This window comes from Cygnus olor, chromosome 2, assembly GCF_009769625.2.
Source record: "Cygnus olor isolate bCygOlo1 chromosome 2, bCygOlo1.pri.v2, whole genome shotgun sequence".
Taxonomy (NCBI): domain Eukaryota; kingdom Metazoa; phylum Chordata; class Aves; order Anseriformes; family Anatidae; genus Cygnus; species Cygnus olor.
The window spans coordinates 90,196,336-90,213,208 of NC_049170.1; the positions used below are offsets into that span (position 1 = coordinate 90,196,336).

General features: G+C 40.3%; 1 protein-coding gene across 12 annotated transcripts in view; it reads left to right on the top strand.

Annotated features, from left to right (window-relative positions):
* FHOD3 (formin homology 2 domain containing 3) overlaps positions 1–16,873 on the top strand; it is a 396,018-nt gene that overhangs the window by 164,992 nt on the left and 214,153 nt on the right. For 10 of the 12 annotated variants that reach the window (XM_040548937.1, XM_040548935.1, XM_040548932.1 and 7 more), the window contains exon 4: positions 15,645–15,712. In XM_040548937.1, coding sequence (XP_040404871.1) covers positions 15,645–15,712 — 68 coding nt within the window. Of the gene's footprint in view, positions 1–2,024; positions 2,265–9,441; positions 9,521–15,644; positions 15,713–16,873 lie in introns of those variants that run through there. The other 2 variants (XM_040548938.1, XM_040548943.1) reach the window with 2 other exon arrangements.

A 16,873-nucleotide genomic window follows, 5' to 3' on the forward strand; every position in this document is an offset into this window, starting at 1 on the left:
ACTGAATTTATGAATTTTATGTTCCAGATTTCAAAGGTTTGCATTAAGTAACTGAACATGTGTAATGTGGGTGCTGTAGTAAGCACATGATTCAGCTCCACTAAGTGGATAAGAAACTGCAGATTTTTTTGAAGACTCTTCACACAACCATTGAGGTGGCCCCTGGTAGTTGTCCAGTCCCAGTCCAACTCACCTGTTCAGAGCAGGGTCAGTTTGAGCAGGCTGTGCAGGGTATAGTACTGAATACCTCCAAGGATGGAGACTTGACAACCAGTTGATTGTTTTAACTTATATGCAAAGTTATTTTCTTATGTTTGGTTTAGCTGAGCTGATAGGAAACAGGAAAATTGCCTGTTCACTAACAGAAATAGTACCTTTATGCACATTGTTGTGCAAACAATTTATGTAAAAGTCATATTGAATCTTTCACAGTGTTTCCTCGGTGAAGTCACGAGTGGTACACAAATCCACAAGTGCTTGTGAAAAGTGAACCCGGAGTGATTGTCCAGTGTTCATTGTGCCAGCTCTTCCTTGTGTGTTTTGTTAAGGTGGTTTTGTGGTTTAAGAATGGTTGCACTTGTACACGATTGTGATAAGAAACCAAAGTTGTGTAATGCTGTGGCTGAAATAGGAGCTGTAGTTTCATGACCTTAATACTTAGCAGTGAATCATTTAGTTTTGTAACTAAGACAAATACCCTTTCTGTGATGTGGGACAGAATTTGCATGACCTAGCCAGGAGGGATCCTCAGTCAAAGTAAAACTTTCCGCATCTTCATGTACATGAGGGATGTTGGTTCATTACTTGTGAACATGAATAGGAAGTCTGTGTATTGATCCAACAGACGGAATGACTGGCTAACATTTTTTTTCATGTAACTGGGTGCAAAGTTTATCTTTCCTTTCATCCTCTCAAGACATTTCACTGTCCTCAGAACAACTTCGAAGTTAATATTTCTGTTCAGCTGTTGTTTAGGGCGATCACTGGAACTCACCCAAGCTGGCCCAAAAGAGCATTCTCAAGCTTTAGTTAGAACAGCGACCTATTTTAGAAATGAAGTATCTCTTGCAACAAGATCTGCTCCCACTACTGTAATGCATTGCCGCCCATAGCTGTAAGATTTTAGCCTACGCCAGGAAACTGAGAATTATTCATGTCTTAGCAGCTCTGCACTGGGTGACTGCCTTTTGCTTCACAGTGAGTTGCTGTCTTTATGTCGTTCGTTGCCTCCCAAGAAATATTACTTACCAGTTACCAGCGGACAGAAGGGGTGGAAGAGAGTGTTGTCGTAGGTGAGTAATGCAAGAGCAGTTGAATCACTTGACTTAGAACTCCTTGAAGAAAGATTGAGCAACACACTGATGCATGAATAATTTCTGCATCAGTATCAGTGCCTGTATGTCTTTTTCTTGACAGACTTTACAGCCAGTCGTAATCATCATATTTGTGATGTACCACATTTTGGTAATTGGAAATGATGGAGCTGTAGCTGAGAAAGATAGTAAAGTGGAAAAAGGAAAACACAAAGTGTTCTGAAGAGTTCATAGTAGTTTTCAAACTTGCTTACAACTGGTGTTTTGAGGCTACTAATATAATCCTATATGGGATTGTTTTGGAAGCCAATGGAAATAGGTGATCTGTATAACTATGTGTGTGCGCATAGATGTATGTGTGCACGTATACTTTAAAGAAGTGGTGGGGGTAAAGCTGGAAAGCTTTGGAGTCAAGCATCTAATCGGTCAGCCTTACATCAGTTCTGGTTTTGTCTGGTGTTTTTGAGGCTCTGAAATGCAGATCAGCAAGTATTTGCTATGACAAATGGGAAGTTTAAGAGGAGGAAAAAGTGCAGTATTTTATTGAACTATTAAATTAGTTTTAAATTTCCATTAGAAATCCCATTGCTGAGAGAAAGACTTGAGAAAAGGCCCGTAAAGTTTCTAATGGCCTTAAAACTGGAAACATCTGCACAGGTCAGGTGCTGCTTGTTAGGTCTGTTCAGCAGCTGAAGGGATTGAAGTTGAGCTGTGCCAAAGCCAGTGCTGAAAATGGGTTTAAAGGGAGATGGAACCAGAAGTGAATGGACTACATGTGTATTTGGGCTCAGGCTGTGGGGACTTTACTATCACTGTGAGCAGAGCAGAAGAACCAGTGCTGTCACCTTGAGGGCCACTGCAATACTCGTGTTTGCCGTAGGTGTGACAAAACGTGAGGAAGCAGCACTGAGGGACCTTACATTTTGAGCAAACAAATGCTTTGCACAGCAGGTAATTATATTTATATTACAAATCAAAATTTCCAATCCCCATGGCAATCAAGCTGCTTTTTCTTACCACATGGAGCCTCCTAAAGGGAAACCATTACCTTTATATGTTTATAATATGTATAAAGAATATATAAAAATATAAATATATATTTGAATATATATAATATTGTATACAACTAATGAGTGTATATGTGGTGTCTGAATATATTTAGCATGTGTGTATACATAGCTGATATTCCCCTGATTAATTAGGTAAGTAGAGCTAGGACTTTTTACAGCCAGTGACTAAATTAATAATGAACAGAGAAAAATGTAGTGTGGATGAATGCTTTCGTGTGGCTTTGGTCAAATTACTTTGAGGTGGAAATAATCAGTGGTTGAGTTAAGTGAGAGGCATGATATATGCTGGAAAACCTCCATCATATGTCAGATCTTTTACAACTGTGATAAATGACTTCAGATAAATAATGCTAACATGTGTTAAACAAGTTCAGGCCAAGTGCAGCATGGTATGGTAAACAGAGATTGCACTTCAGGAATGTTTGAAAATATAAATGGATGATAGATGGTTTTGAAGAGCCCTCTGAGGATAGTGCTTTCTCTGTGGAGGGTAAAAGAAAAATTCTTCTAAAATGCTTCAGAAATAGCTTTTTATTATTATTACTGTTTTTAACAAGTACAGGAGTAGAGGTTTGCTGGTGCTGAAAAAGATTGTTTGGGTTGTTCAGCTGTTAAGGGGTGAGCAGTGTATTTTGTGCCTATGTGAAAACCTGCCTGGACCAGCACAGAACCAAACCATATGGGAAGGAAAGCAATAGCTGGAGTGACTTTTCTTTTAAATTATATTTATTAGGAAAATTGTTGATGTGGGGTGAAACCTCACCAGAAAATTAGTTGAAGTGAAGCTAGGAGTGCTGCAGGGTCTGTCACCTTCATGAGGTGGAGAGAGCTGCTTCCCCTTAGGGGAAGCATGGCCTGGGGAAGCATTAGGAGGTTTTTATTTCAGAAAGACAAACCTGTTGATAGAGCTGGTGGGTTTTTTTTTGGGTTTGTTTGTTTTAAGAAATCTTCTTCCAAACTGTCATGGTGCAGAAAAAATATGTATATATGTATGTACATCAGGTTGTAGATGAGTTTGACATTATATCGCTGCTGCGGTAGGGGAAGTTGGATCCTTTTAAGTAACATGCACTAGCTGAGTAAATTGCCATCTATGTGTCTTAAAGCTCATAGTATGTAAATTTAAAGGTAAGGATTTTAATTACATTACATTTTCCTTTTACCATCTTTGGCCTATAAGAATGATCCAATGCTTGAACTGGACAAAGAAATAATAAAAGATATTGCCAGTTCCTTTGTGAAACCCATGTCCCACGTGTTACCAGACAAGCAAAAAAAAAAAACAACTTTCTGTCAATCTAAATTTACGAATATATTGAAGTGTCTCTCTTCATTTTGCTTGCAAAGAGATGTACGGTTTGTAGTCTGCTGAGGAAGTAAGAACATAGTTGATGAGGAAAACAAGAATTTGGAAGTAAAGTTGACTTCATTCCAAAGCTGCGTTCTGGTATTTTTCAGTCATGTTTTGATATGGTTTCTCAAGCCATTTTCGCTGCTCGTTCTTTTCTGAACTTCAATCCTTGATCTAAAGGGTTTGGAATTTCAGTAGCCAGCATGGTGGCAGCTCAGCAGGTTTGGGGACAGGATCTGAGCGTTGCTTGTCCAGCCCTTGGTAGCAGGAGCCGTTTGTCCTCTGCCTTGCCATGTGAGAATCTTGCTGCTGCAGAGGTTGAAACTCCAGATGTCTGGGCCCAGTGGACAGCAAGAGGCACCATTCTTGCTATATAGACCCAGGGATGCAGGATGCAAATATGTGGTGCGCTGTCATTCCTGAAGTAGCATGTCTGCCCTGTCCTCTGTGAGTGGCAGATGAACACTTAGATATGCATCCCTATATTGACAGGAGTCACAGGAGAGCAGGCTCTGTCAGGACAGCAGATGGAAAGAGGTCCCATAATCCAAAAACAATGCTCCAGAACTGACCTTCTGGAGCTCTCGGCTTCATGTTATAGTATTGTGGTTTCAGGAGTGTGCAGCTTAAAAGACAACCTCCAGTCTTTGTTTTATCTCCTTTTGGGGGGAGGAGTGGGTGGGCAACAGGAGGTGAAATAATTTTCTTTACAGGAGGTTAAACAGAAACCTGTCTGGTATGTAAGCCTCTCTGTGCTCATGTGTAGGATCTGCAGGGCTCATGTAAAATTCGTCGATTTCCAAATGCAACTGAGAGAAGCATTTAGCATAGAGGTTTTTTATTTGTTATATTTGTCAGTGGAGGTGAAGTGGCTGCTCAGATACTTTCCTTCACACTTACATCCAACCATGCTGTTGTGGAGACTGGCAGTGCTACACATGTTGTTCCTGGAACACGTGTGGTATTTTTCACCTGTGAAAATTGGGGAGGAACTCCAAAAGTGAAGCTCTCACTTGATGAACATGGTCATTTATCACTAATTTACTTTTTTTTAAATGTGTGTGGCTTTGGGCTCCTCCCTTCATCACAATTGTGGTACATGGGAAGAGGAACAGTACCCTGGTTTTACCTCATATTTATAAGCATGTGAAGGGCTGAAATCCTTTCACTGTTTTTTTTATCTTTGCAGTCTGCAGTCCATTAGAGAATATAAAGGTGTGTTTCCCTGCTGCCAGAGAAGCCTTTGCATTCACAGCAATCAGTAGTAATTAAAAAAAAAAAAAAAGAAAAAAAATCACCCGAGGGAAAACCAATCTGCATAGGAGTAACAGAGCAAGTGCAGTGATGCCTCGCAGGGCTGCCAGGTCTGGTGTGTGTAGCTCGGGACTGTCAGCTCCCACATGGTGTTACCTCGCCTGCTGGCATGCTAAGCTTATTGCAGTGCCTGTGCCACGTTCCTGGGATGCCTCTGCTCTCAGGCTGCAAGGCACTGTGCGGCGGATGCAACCGCGATGGGCCAGCTGCCAGGCATCCACGTCAGGTGAGATTCCCACATTGGCACGGATTTAACTGGAGGCCCCCTTCTGCTTATTTCTAAAATCTTACCCATTCCATTCCAGTTTATTCTACGGGCTTTCTTGTCCTTTCAGTTGTCAAAATGGTGCATTTTTCATCTGTCCTAGCAATGCCAGAGCAATGGGAAACTTGCTGACCTTGAACTATTTTGACATCTACTTGAAGTATTTGTGCTACCCTCTGCACACATCTGATGGCTTCTTCATTCCTTTTTCTGTTACAAGTCAGCTTATGTTAACTTAATTTCTGTTAATTTAACTATATCCTTTATGTATACATCCTCTTCCAGGATTTGGGCTTTCATACAGCCTTTCACATAACTTCTCTCTTTCTCATTTTGATCTGCGTATCTTGAGTATGCCCCATGACTTTACATAATGAGGTGGGTATTGCAGGCAACCAGGTCAGAGAGATCCAGGACAAAATTGCCCTACTGCTGTTAAGAAGAACTGTAAAACACATCAAGATGCATGGAAAAAGACTGGTCAACTTATTTAAGCAGGCCTTTTTCACTAACCTAATGTTTTTTTCTGAGATCGTGTCTGCTAGGAATTGTGAGACTTGCTTACGGGACTGTTCTTGGCTGTATGGCTGTGTAATACGTAGCAAAACAAAGTCTTGGTTGGTTGAAATGCTCTTCTCCTCCGTACTCAAAATAGGTAAAGCCTAAGTTTGGCCAGTTAAAAATGTTCAACAACTGGCAGAAAGACTGGGAAGTCTGTGAGCATTGGTAATGCAGACTCAGGTATTTAATTAAGTATGCATGATACCATTGCAACTGCTAGCAGTGTTTTGAGAAGCAGCGGCTTTATTGGATTTTTATCATTGCTCCCTGCTGATGCTGTCTCTTTTGCCTGCTTGTCTTACTGTCAGATACTCATCTGGTCCATACCTGCTGCCTAAATTTTCAAGCAACCTCTGCTGGGGGTCAAATGCCTGCAGTTATTTAAGAGGCTGCATCCTCAGAGATGTCTAGGCTGGTAAACCCTGATGCACTTCCTGAGGATGGTCTGGTGTCACTGAACACGCTAGTCCTGCAGATATCCTTTGACCTATTTTGGCATGTCTTATGCAACAATAAAACTTGGTCTAAACTTGAAGCTCAGGAGCTCATTCACGTTCTTGGCACCGTCTGTGTTCTCTTTGCGCTCAGATGTTTTTGCCTTTTGCCAAGCTGTCAGCACAGATAAGACAGTCATAATTCTAGGCATAGCAGGTGTGTACCTAAATTTTTTTGGCCTTTTTTTTGATTGGTTGGTTGCTATAATTTGCTTGTTGCTGTTTGCCTACTAATACTTGCTGAATATGCAGGGCAACATGCTGGCACAGCATATTTAAAATGGAATAAACCAGGAAACTCAGATAATGACTAGCATCGTGTTATTAAATGCTCGTAATCCAGGAGGCACTGATACGCTTGCTCGAGCATAGGCATACAGTTCAGCAATTCAGAGACCTAGCTGTAAACTGAAACAGAGATTGAAGATTCGTCACAACTCACGTTCTTCTATAATTATTTTTTAGCATCAGAATGGTTACAGTAATCTCTAAAGAAAACAGTACGTTCTTCTATATTATTTTCCTTGCTAGCAGTTTTCCCTGTCTCCATTCACTTGAATTATGTAACCTATATTTTAGTATAACAACTACTTTCCTCTACTGTATTACTCTCTAGGGACCAATTCTGCATTAGTAGGGGGATGAACAAGATGACCTCTTAAGTCTCTGCCATCACCACTTTCTGTAATACGGTGCTATAATATTTGACCTCGTTCCTTAGCCTTTTCCCTTCTGCAACCCTTTGACTCTTACAAAAGAGCAGCCACAGCATTTTTTTGGACGTATGGAAGTGCCCTCCTTTGAAGTTATCAAACTGCAATGCTGTTTCCTGCACTTGAGAATTAAAGAGCATATTAGTGCCTTTGCATTCAAGTGAGGAGGACCTATCTAAATAAATCATAGCAGAGAAATGTGCTGCAGTGCCTGTTCCATAGCTGGAATGAATATGCTGAACAGGCAGAGGATCTTTATTTTGTTAATATGTTGGCAAGGCTGTAACTTTCGAATAAGCCTTTCTAGTGCTGCTTTTTATGTCACAGAAGGAAGGAAGACCTGCTTGAGCAGCCTCTGCTAGCTCAGTACTTGGTTCACAGACCTGCACAGTGTGCTTCACTGCCACTGCTCTGAAGAACCATCTATCCCCCGTGCTCAAAATGTGTCAGTAGGCATCAGACTGGATGCAAAGTACAACTCGAGGGAATTTGATATTCTAGCTGGCAAAATCAGAAAGGATAAATGTGGGAGGTGTAGTTTGGGAGTGGAAAGAAAAGCTGTGGTGAATTCAAATGATCAGTGAAAGATGCCTTTCTGTCCCTGCTTGTTCATAGCCTTCAGCTTGTAAAGAAGGGCAGATGCTTTTTGTGGCTTTGGCCTGGCAATGATTTCTGAGAACTCTCCAGCTGGTCCAGGAAAGCCAGTTCTATAAAAGATTTTTTTTTTTTTCAATGAACAGCCCCTGTATTTTCTTTACCTCTCCAGAGGCAACTAATTTATGAAGCCTGATTTCTTTTTTCCTCCCACTGTTTTTTGTGCAGTTAGTGTGTTGACACTGGGTTTTACTCTTCCATTCTGATTTTTTTTTTTTTTTACTTCGTAATTTAAATGTATAACCTGCTGTTATGCTCTACTGCTGTTGGGCTTTTTTACTGCCTTTGTCCTTGTTTTCCACAGCACCAGTAGGAGACAACCGAGACAGCTTTCTGCAGAACTGACTGGGGAAAATAGTAGTGGAAAGTAAGGGAAAATGCAGTAGCCTGCTTCTGTCAGCCAGCTTCACCCCATTCTCAGCCCACATCAGCTTGAATTTCCTTCTGTGTTATTTATGAGAAAGCAGGTCCTTAAAAGGCTAAGTAAGTTAGAAATCAAAATAGCAAAAGGAAGTCTTTACACCATCAGTTTTTAATATTCTCTTATTCTTAGCATGACAAAATATACAGCTATGGAGAGTACCAGACTCCAGACCTGTAACCTGCAGGATCCAGACGAAAACTAAGGTTGCCTCTTGCACTTTACTGTGTAAATTATCAATGTGTTTTAGCTTTTCCTTTTAGTGTAAATCACTGGCGTTCAGTTGTTGTAGTGTGTATGGACAGTGTGATAAATATTCTTCCTAGTTCTATGTGGATGGTGCTACAAGAGCAGAGGAATAGTGGTTTACAGCTTTGTGAAAGAAACTTTGGATAGAGGTTTATCTGTTGTTTCATGTCTCTGTTCTTCATCCTCAGGGTCCTCATTTTTTTTTCCTTGGTCCTCTGGAGTTTTCTCCTTGTTTACTCCTTTTTCCCCAGATGATTGAATTTCATTTCATAACCCTTGGTAATATAGGAGCAGGAACCCAGGTACACTTAGTTTGGAGGACACTGGCACCCAGAGGAGCGGATACATTTCTCACTGAATTCAAAGTGTGTAAGCTTTCTTGTGCTGACAGCTCTACGTTAATTCACTTGTGATAGAAAGTAGTACTTTTGGTGCTTCAGAGAAACATTCAAAAAACATTAGCTGAAAGCCTTCCTCCCCAAATGAGGTCTGTCCTATTGTCCCTTGTGGAAATGCAATGGATGGTTGTTGCCAGTGGCTTCTTGCAGCAGAAGGAAAGCATGCCTAAGAGGTAGGAAACCCCTGAAGTGTTAGTGTATAGAGTTGCTCTGACATCCTGGTGGTACTGGGTATCTGTCACTCCCAGCAGAGGTCCCACTGCTCTCCCAAGAGGTCCCAGAGGTTCTCCCAAGCCAATGGGCTGCCCTGTATTTACAGATGCCTTCTTTCCACAAGTGGCTTGTGGCACCCACTTCTTTAAGCCTCTGTCTTCAGGGTATGGGGCAGGACAGGATGTCTGAGGCTGTTTTGTGACTCTCTCCTCACACTCCCCACCTGTGGGCCCTTCACAGAGAAAAGGAACAAGGATGCAGGCTCACAGCGTGCTCTTCTCATATGCATTTGCAACAGGATCCTCTCCCCACAAAGGATCCCCCTCTTGGGGTGGGGGCAGAGGACCTCATGCTGAGGAGAGGGGCTGTCCCAGCTAATTAGCTAAGCAGCTGTGCTGTCTCCAAATGAAAACGAGCTGAAATGGATTTTGTCCTCTTTGTGAGGCTGGGCAGCATTCCTCACGAGGCAGCAAGGAAATTCCTCGGGCTCGGTCAGCGCTGACGGTAAGGTGGGCTCATGGTCCTGCTGCCAAGCTTAGCATGAGTTGTGCTCAGACTGTTGCTTTTCATCAGGTCGTACTTTATTGTGGGAAAACTCTTTTTTTCCTTGCTAAGTGTTCGGCATTTGTCCCTGGATTAGTGGGAGAATATGTAGTTTGAGATTGTGTGACACTGAGCACTCATGAATACATAACCATCTATTTGTACATAGAAAATAAGATCAGATTCAGAAAAAAAAAACACAAAGGTTTGTAATGTGCGAAACGAAGTGATCTCAGCAGAAGGACCAATTATGTTAATTTATTAGTGGGCAATCTGCCTATGAATGAATCCCCTTGCGGTGTATTTTCTAGGGGATCCAAGAGTAAAAGGAGAATGTATTGTCTTGGCAGCAAATTTATTACTAGCTTTTGTGGACAAAAACAAAACAACAGAGAGACTCTTCTTGGCATAGGACCAGGTCTTTTCTTAGGGTATTGCTTGAATTTGTTTGACGTACAGTGAAAGAATGTCACACTGCACTAATTACTTTTAAATACAGTCATTTTATAGATCCATAGCCCTATACGTAGCCATGGGTCCACTTGAGTAGTGGGGTGAGGTCTGTCAGGCTGTTCCATGAAGCCAGCTTTTGGGATGGGATACCTATCTTTTAGCTTTGCTACTCAGTTTTTAATCCAATTCTCTGTAATTTTTTGGTGTAAATTCATTCAGATAGAGTAACACCCATTTAAAGTTGTAGTAACTTAGTAATAAATCTGGAGGTGTGGTACTTGGCATTTACAGAAAAGAGGTTTTTCTATTTTTTAAACAATTTTGTTTTTTCTTTTTGCCTCTTGCTGCCCCACCCCACATCAGTGCTGGTGGAAAACTACCCAGTTGATTTAAATTCTAAAAGAGATAAACTATTACTTCCTTCTAGTGAGCACTTTAAACAAAAGTGTTTTATTCATTGTTTCAGGGAGGCAAAATGAGATTTGAGTTTCTAAACACTAGCCAGTTTGCTAGAGGAAGACAGAGAATATTACTGCTTCTGTCCCATGCAAGGACTTCAGCAATGAATGGCAGGAAGTGTTTAAAATGCCTTTTAATTAGATCTGCACCAGGTACCCTGCTAATGTAATCAAACGTAGAGTTAATCTTCCTTTTATGTTTTTGTAAGGAAAGGAGCTTCGTCTTGAAATTATCGTTTAAAGAAAAGAGGCATAGATGGGAGATGTGGAGGTCATTCAGGCAGCAGCAAGTGAAGCAGAGCAACTCCCATTTGTGCTCAGCCAGATGTTTGCAAGCCTTTGCCAATAGCTCAAAAGGCTGATGCTACATAAATTACTATATCCCAGGGACTAATTCAATGGGTGTGATGGAAGAGGAAGGGAGGAGAATGGTACCCTGTCGGTCAGAGGTCAGGTGTAACACATGAGACTGAACCAGGCAATATTCAGCCAGTTCTCTTGTTTTTATTTTTATTTTTAATTGTGGTTTGAAAACAGTTATTTTCACAATGAAAGTACTGAGTTCTCTTCCACTTTCTTCAATAATTTAAAGGCCAGATACCACTTTCTTAAAATCCCATTTCCCATGTAGTCAAAGAAGTTGAATTCTCAATGAAACTTGAGCCTCTGACAGTCATTTCTGAAAATATATAGTCACCTTTGAAAGCTACCGGTGATCTGATAAAACAAAGATCTATAAAGTCTTTTCTTGCTTTCTGAAAAGATGCTAATTGCAGACTCCACTGTCTCACATCCAGCATCAAGTTTGTACGAAATTCGTCTAGAGAAATCCTTTTTCACCTACCGTGTGTTGTTTTTCTTTCCTCTCTAGGAGAGTTATTTTTACAGAAGTAAAAGTAAACAAATAAAAAGCTAGGGTAATAAATAATGGTTTTCTTTTAGAGCATAAAGCATGTTCTCCAAGTGCTGTTATTGCAAAAAAAGAGGTACTTCTAGCTTGCTGCCTCTTGTGTACGTGTTTATATCACCAGCTCAGTTATATTTAACATCCTGCTTGTGGAAAGAGGTGGTGAGCAAAGACTGTCATTGTCTGTCAAGAAAATACACCTTGTCCATAGGGTGCAAAGGATAATTTAACAAATGTGACTCTTGCATGTTACAGAAAGGCAAATAAGAACGAAGCTTATACCAGTACTTCTTTTTCTGTCAGGTGGTTTCAGAAGAGTTGACTCTGATTTTGAATGTTTGAGGATGGCAGTGCTGATGCTTTTTGGTTTCTCAGGATGTCCTGCAGGCTACAAGTAAAAGCAGGCTTTCAAGGTTAATGCAGTACCAATTTTAGCATCACAGTCAGTATTGTTCGATCTGTGGGAAGCTGCCATGGAGGGACAGAGTGCCTTTTCTTTCATAAAATAAAGAAATAAGCAGTGCCCTCTAGTGTTAGCTACCATCAGAGGAAATCACCAGGAGACTTCTATCATCTAGATAACTGCAATTAAACCTTTTTCACAGACGTAGATGCCACTCTTTCCTTTCTTCTTGACGACTGTTCAAGAAAGAAAAGCAATAGCACAGCTTATCGTGACATAACTGTCAGAAAAGTGATCATTTATAGCTAGGTAGATGCAGTCAGATACCCCAGACTCACTGATGTAACTTATCTTTTCCAATCTTGAATTGTATGAGTGTAGTATCTTTGAGTCCATACTTATGCTGTGTAAAGATAGGAGGTTTTGTGGTGTGGGTATGTTTTGTTTTGTGGGTGTGTTTTTACAAAAGGGCCAGAGGGTCATTATGTTTTAGGGAAAGGTGTAGCGGCACTTATTCCTGCCTGAAGTTCAGAGGTTCAATTTCTGTGTAATGCAGGCCTGATACAAGTATTCAAGCTTGCATACAACACATTTATACAACTCAGTTGGGTTTTCTGGGCTGTCCTTGGTCACTTTTTGGTTCTGTTAACAGCAGCAGTGTGTAGTCCTGCTTTACAGCCATTTGTTTCAGTTCAAGAAGCCTCTGTCAGGGATGTATCTGTGGTCACCTCTGTACTTTAAAGTGGAAAGCTACTTCTCAGTCTCTTGAAAAAGAGCAATGCTTTAAATTTCTAAGGTAAAACAGCCAGCATTAAAAAACATTTGCTATCTGCTTTCTCTGGTTTCTGAATCACCTTCAGTGTGAAAACATTGTAAGCAAATGTGCCTTTCCATCTCTGTTTTAATTTTTTTTCTACCACAGCAAGAGGCCCTACTGTTTATTTTTGCCTTTCGTATTCTGCTCATGTGTTTTCATAGCTTTGGTTCCAGTCTGGGCCTTTTGGTACCAGGCTGGAGGCCCCTGTGGTGTTAGGTCACTGTTGGCAAATGGGAATCCCTTAAGGCCCAAAAGCTTTTTACCAAGTGCCCTGGAGCTTTCATCTGGTGAATGCACTTAGGGTTTTCTGATATACAGCACACAGAAACAGAATAAAGCTTGTAGAAAGCAGCCCATGACAGACTTTCTTACTTGGGCTTTCCTGCCCAGGCCAAGGTTCACCCTGGACTGGAGTTCTCTAAACCAAATCATCTTCTCACGGAGCATAGCTCAGAGGGGCAACTGTTTCGCTTACCTCCTTGGGCCACGCTCTGTGAATGTTTCTGGTGGCCACCAGCAGTATCAGAAGTCATTCGTACTGCCCTAGAGTAAGAATATCGGGTGAAATGGTGAGAAACTTGAGTTTCTGAGCTGATTCAACAAGATGAGCTCAACGTGAGGAGGGAACTGTGTACATTTGTTGTCTCTGTGTAGATAGCTGTGCCCCTGTAATGTTTGAAATGAGACAACTTACCTACACTGTTGCTCCTCAAAATGTGTGTCAGACCAGCTCAAGTGTCTGGGCTATGCGCTGCTGTCTTTTTGCCACTGCTGTTACAAAATGTGATGCTTCTAGTAGGTATTGATCCTTCAGCTCTAATGATAGGCCCTATTATGGACTACATTCCGTAATTTGTCGTCTTTGCTGCGTAGGAGGGATAGCATTGTTTGTGGCAATTGCCAAGGATGATGTTATAGTCTGTGAAAAGACCAACAGAAAAAATGTTTGGCATTGTTCCTCTGAGATGTACCAAAAATCTGCATGCACCAATGAAAGCAACTGGTGTTATAGGATCATAACAATGGTTCGTTAGTACTTTACCGCAGGCTGGGATGATGATTGTTCTTTTTAAAACAAAAAACAACAACAAAAAAAACACAGATGGCATTTGTTAGAAAGTTGATATTTATGTACAAAGTTGCCAGCACTTTAAGAAATGGTGCCTCTCTTAATTAAGATGATAATGTGCTGCCTTGTTTGGAGAGACTCAGCTCGTAATGATGCTGAATTATGAATAGAGGGGAATTAGTAATAACAAATGCCAGATGGAGGTATCTTTCAAAGAGGAATATTTTGTGTTATATGGCATGTAAAGTTGACAGAGCAGGTCTTTAAAAGGCCTTTATTATTCTTTAATCTTTTCTGACAAAATTACTCTTTATCCTGCCAAGAAGTGTAGTTTCACATGCCTGTGTGTTTTTAAGCTAGAGTAATTAAAGTATGCCTCTAAATTTATGGCTTCAAGTGAAATCCATTCCTCCAATGTTTTGTCAGGAATCTATAAACAGTGCAAGGAAGGAGACAACTTACAACAACAATAGTTTTGCCAATTCTACACGTTTTGCCTTTGAAATCAAAGGCAATTAGGGATGAACAAAACTACTTTCAAAGTTTACCAAACAAAAGTGTAAGCTCTGCTGAAGTTTTATTTCACTTTTCTTCTTGGTTGAAGATGACTGTTGGGAATGAGGAATGTTTTTCTAAAATTAAAATCTGCCTTCTTTAATTAAAGTTGAAAATGATTACTGAGTTATAAATGCATTAAACCCTTGAATGCTGGGCTTCTTTTTTTTGTAACTTCCTGAGTGAGAGAATTTAATTTTATTTTGTAGTGTAAATTAGTGATTAAAAGAGAAATAGACATGGGAAAGCAAGAGAGAAAACACAGATTTTAAAATTTTATCTTCTCATATGAATATTCCCACTCCACAGGCATGCCCACATTGATCTCACGACCTGCCAAGTCCACTGCTACTGCCTATTGCAGAGCAGGTCCTTGTCAGATGGTCTGTGAGTCAAGAGAAGTGTGTCACAGCAGGTGGCCACAAAGATTAGGTTTTTGTTTGTAATTGACCTCAGATTGCATCTGTGTAATAAAATTCAACATGGTGAAATTTAAGATTGTATAAAGGAGATTCTATAAAGGCTGTTGCCTGTGTAGTAGGCTAGAAAGACTCGAAGAGCCGTATGTTCTTCTCCATCCATCCATCGAGTTACAAAACAATTCCAAACACACAGCAATGAACTTGAGGCATATGATACAAGAGTTCTTCCAAAGGCACAGATGTTGTGTTAGGATACAGAATGATAGCAACGGAGTTCCTTTTGTCTACTTAAAATTATTTCTATGAGCATGCACTAATAGGGGAATAAATGAAGGCAGATATATTTCAGTACTGGATGATGTAAAGAAGACTTCTGCTTCATTTAGAAAAAAGATCAAGATCAGTTTTCATGAGAATAAAACACTGTTTTGAATTATGCTTAGAACAGACTGTCCGTCTATTTCTGGTATTAACGTTCATTGCCATTGTAGAATGGAATTAACAATAGAAAGATGAGAACACAAGAAAAGAATGTCTAGAAGGAAGGCAGTCAAGGATGGGATTCAGTGGCTCTAGTTTTGATAACAAAAGCAAAGACTGCTCTGAGTTATGTTTTGATACTAATCTAGTATTTCAATAAACCCTAAGTTTGCCTAAATGCAAGAATTTGATTATTTCTAGGCATTTTTGAAAACTCCTTACAGCATAGTTTCTTGCTGATCTAGTTCCTGGGAGATGCCATCTGAAGTTATGGACAACTAAACCCAGTTACTTGTGGTTTTGATGAGTGAATACTATATATAGATAGATAGATACATCTATCTATCTAAATATATATTTAAAAAAAAAAAAGAATGTTGCTTAATTTGACAGAACTCTACCTAATGGAACACTGGAGCACTAGCCATCAACTCTTCTGAAATCTGTACTACTATTTTCTTTTCGGTGTTGTCAGTTTGGTTAATATTGAACTTCCTTCTGTTGTCTTTCTTTTTTTCCAGAAAAACTTTACAACTCCAATGGACGGGAGCTGAGACGGGCACTTTTCTCATTGAAACAAATATTCCAGGTGAGCAAATGCTGGCTCTCCATTCTGCAATTTGAATATGACTTCAATTTCTCTCTCTCTCTCTCATGGGGAATAACTTACGGTTTCTGGTAAAAGGGAGAATTTTAGGACTTCATTTGTAATGTGTGATTATCTGATTGCTTCTTAGGGCCTTTTTTCTTTGTGTTCTTCATTCCTGTTCCTTCAGTCTGTCAAAAGGCAGGACCAGATGCAAAGTAACGGCAGACTTAGTGGTTGGAACCTGACAGAAGAGAGAAGAAAATTTGAACTCTTGCGTGGAAACTTACACTGCTCATTTGGACAATGGCATAGTTTTGCATTGGGAAGAGTGGAAGAGGGGCAGAGGTGGGTAGGGATGTGAAAAGAGGAGCTAGGAAACTAAACTGGTGTGGTGGCTCACTGTTGGGCTAATTTCCATCTACAGACATATTGTTGACAGATACACTAGGTTGAAGCCATGCCAAAACCTGAGAAAAGGATGCAAGAAACACTGGACATATCTGATGAGGAACCAAAATGTAGTGGTAAAGCTCTGAAGATGATAGAACTTAGATTTAGGTTAGAATTACTTATTTATGGGTTAGCCCTGAGGATTCTTTGTGGAGCTGAAGGGTGTTAGTTGTGACCAATCAATTTAAGTTTAAGGAAAGGCATGGATTTGAATGTGTGTTCATTTTGGAGGAGACCTGGAAGCAGCAGGATTGTTTGGGTCCTGCAGAGAAGGAGCTAATGTGATAGATAAGTGGTGTGAGTGATATGGAAACGAACTGGATAAAAAGCTCAGATTTCAGATTGGTTTTCTGGGCTAGGGAAATCACCTTGGAAAAGATACAGGGCCAAAAGGAAACCATTGTTGGAGGGAACAAGTCAGGAAAAGAAAAAATAGGTGAAAACCAGAGCATACTTCAGATGTGATTCTAAAATGGGATTCAGGATGACACATTCTGTCTTGATCAGTAAATATAAATGAAATCAATAAAAAAAAAACAACACCTGTCCTCCTTTACTAATGGATCCATATGGAGGATGACAACCTTCCATATGTTATTTGGTGCAATGGTAGGTGCAAGTCTGTGAAATAGCTGCAAGGGTTTCAAGCTGTTAGTTTAGCAATTTTTATTTTGTTTTAAATAAACATTTATTCCAGGGAGAATAACATTT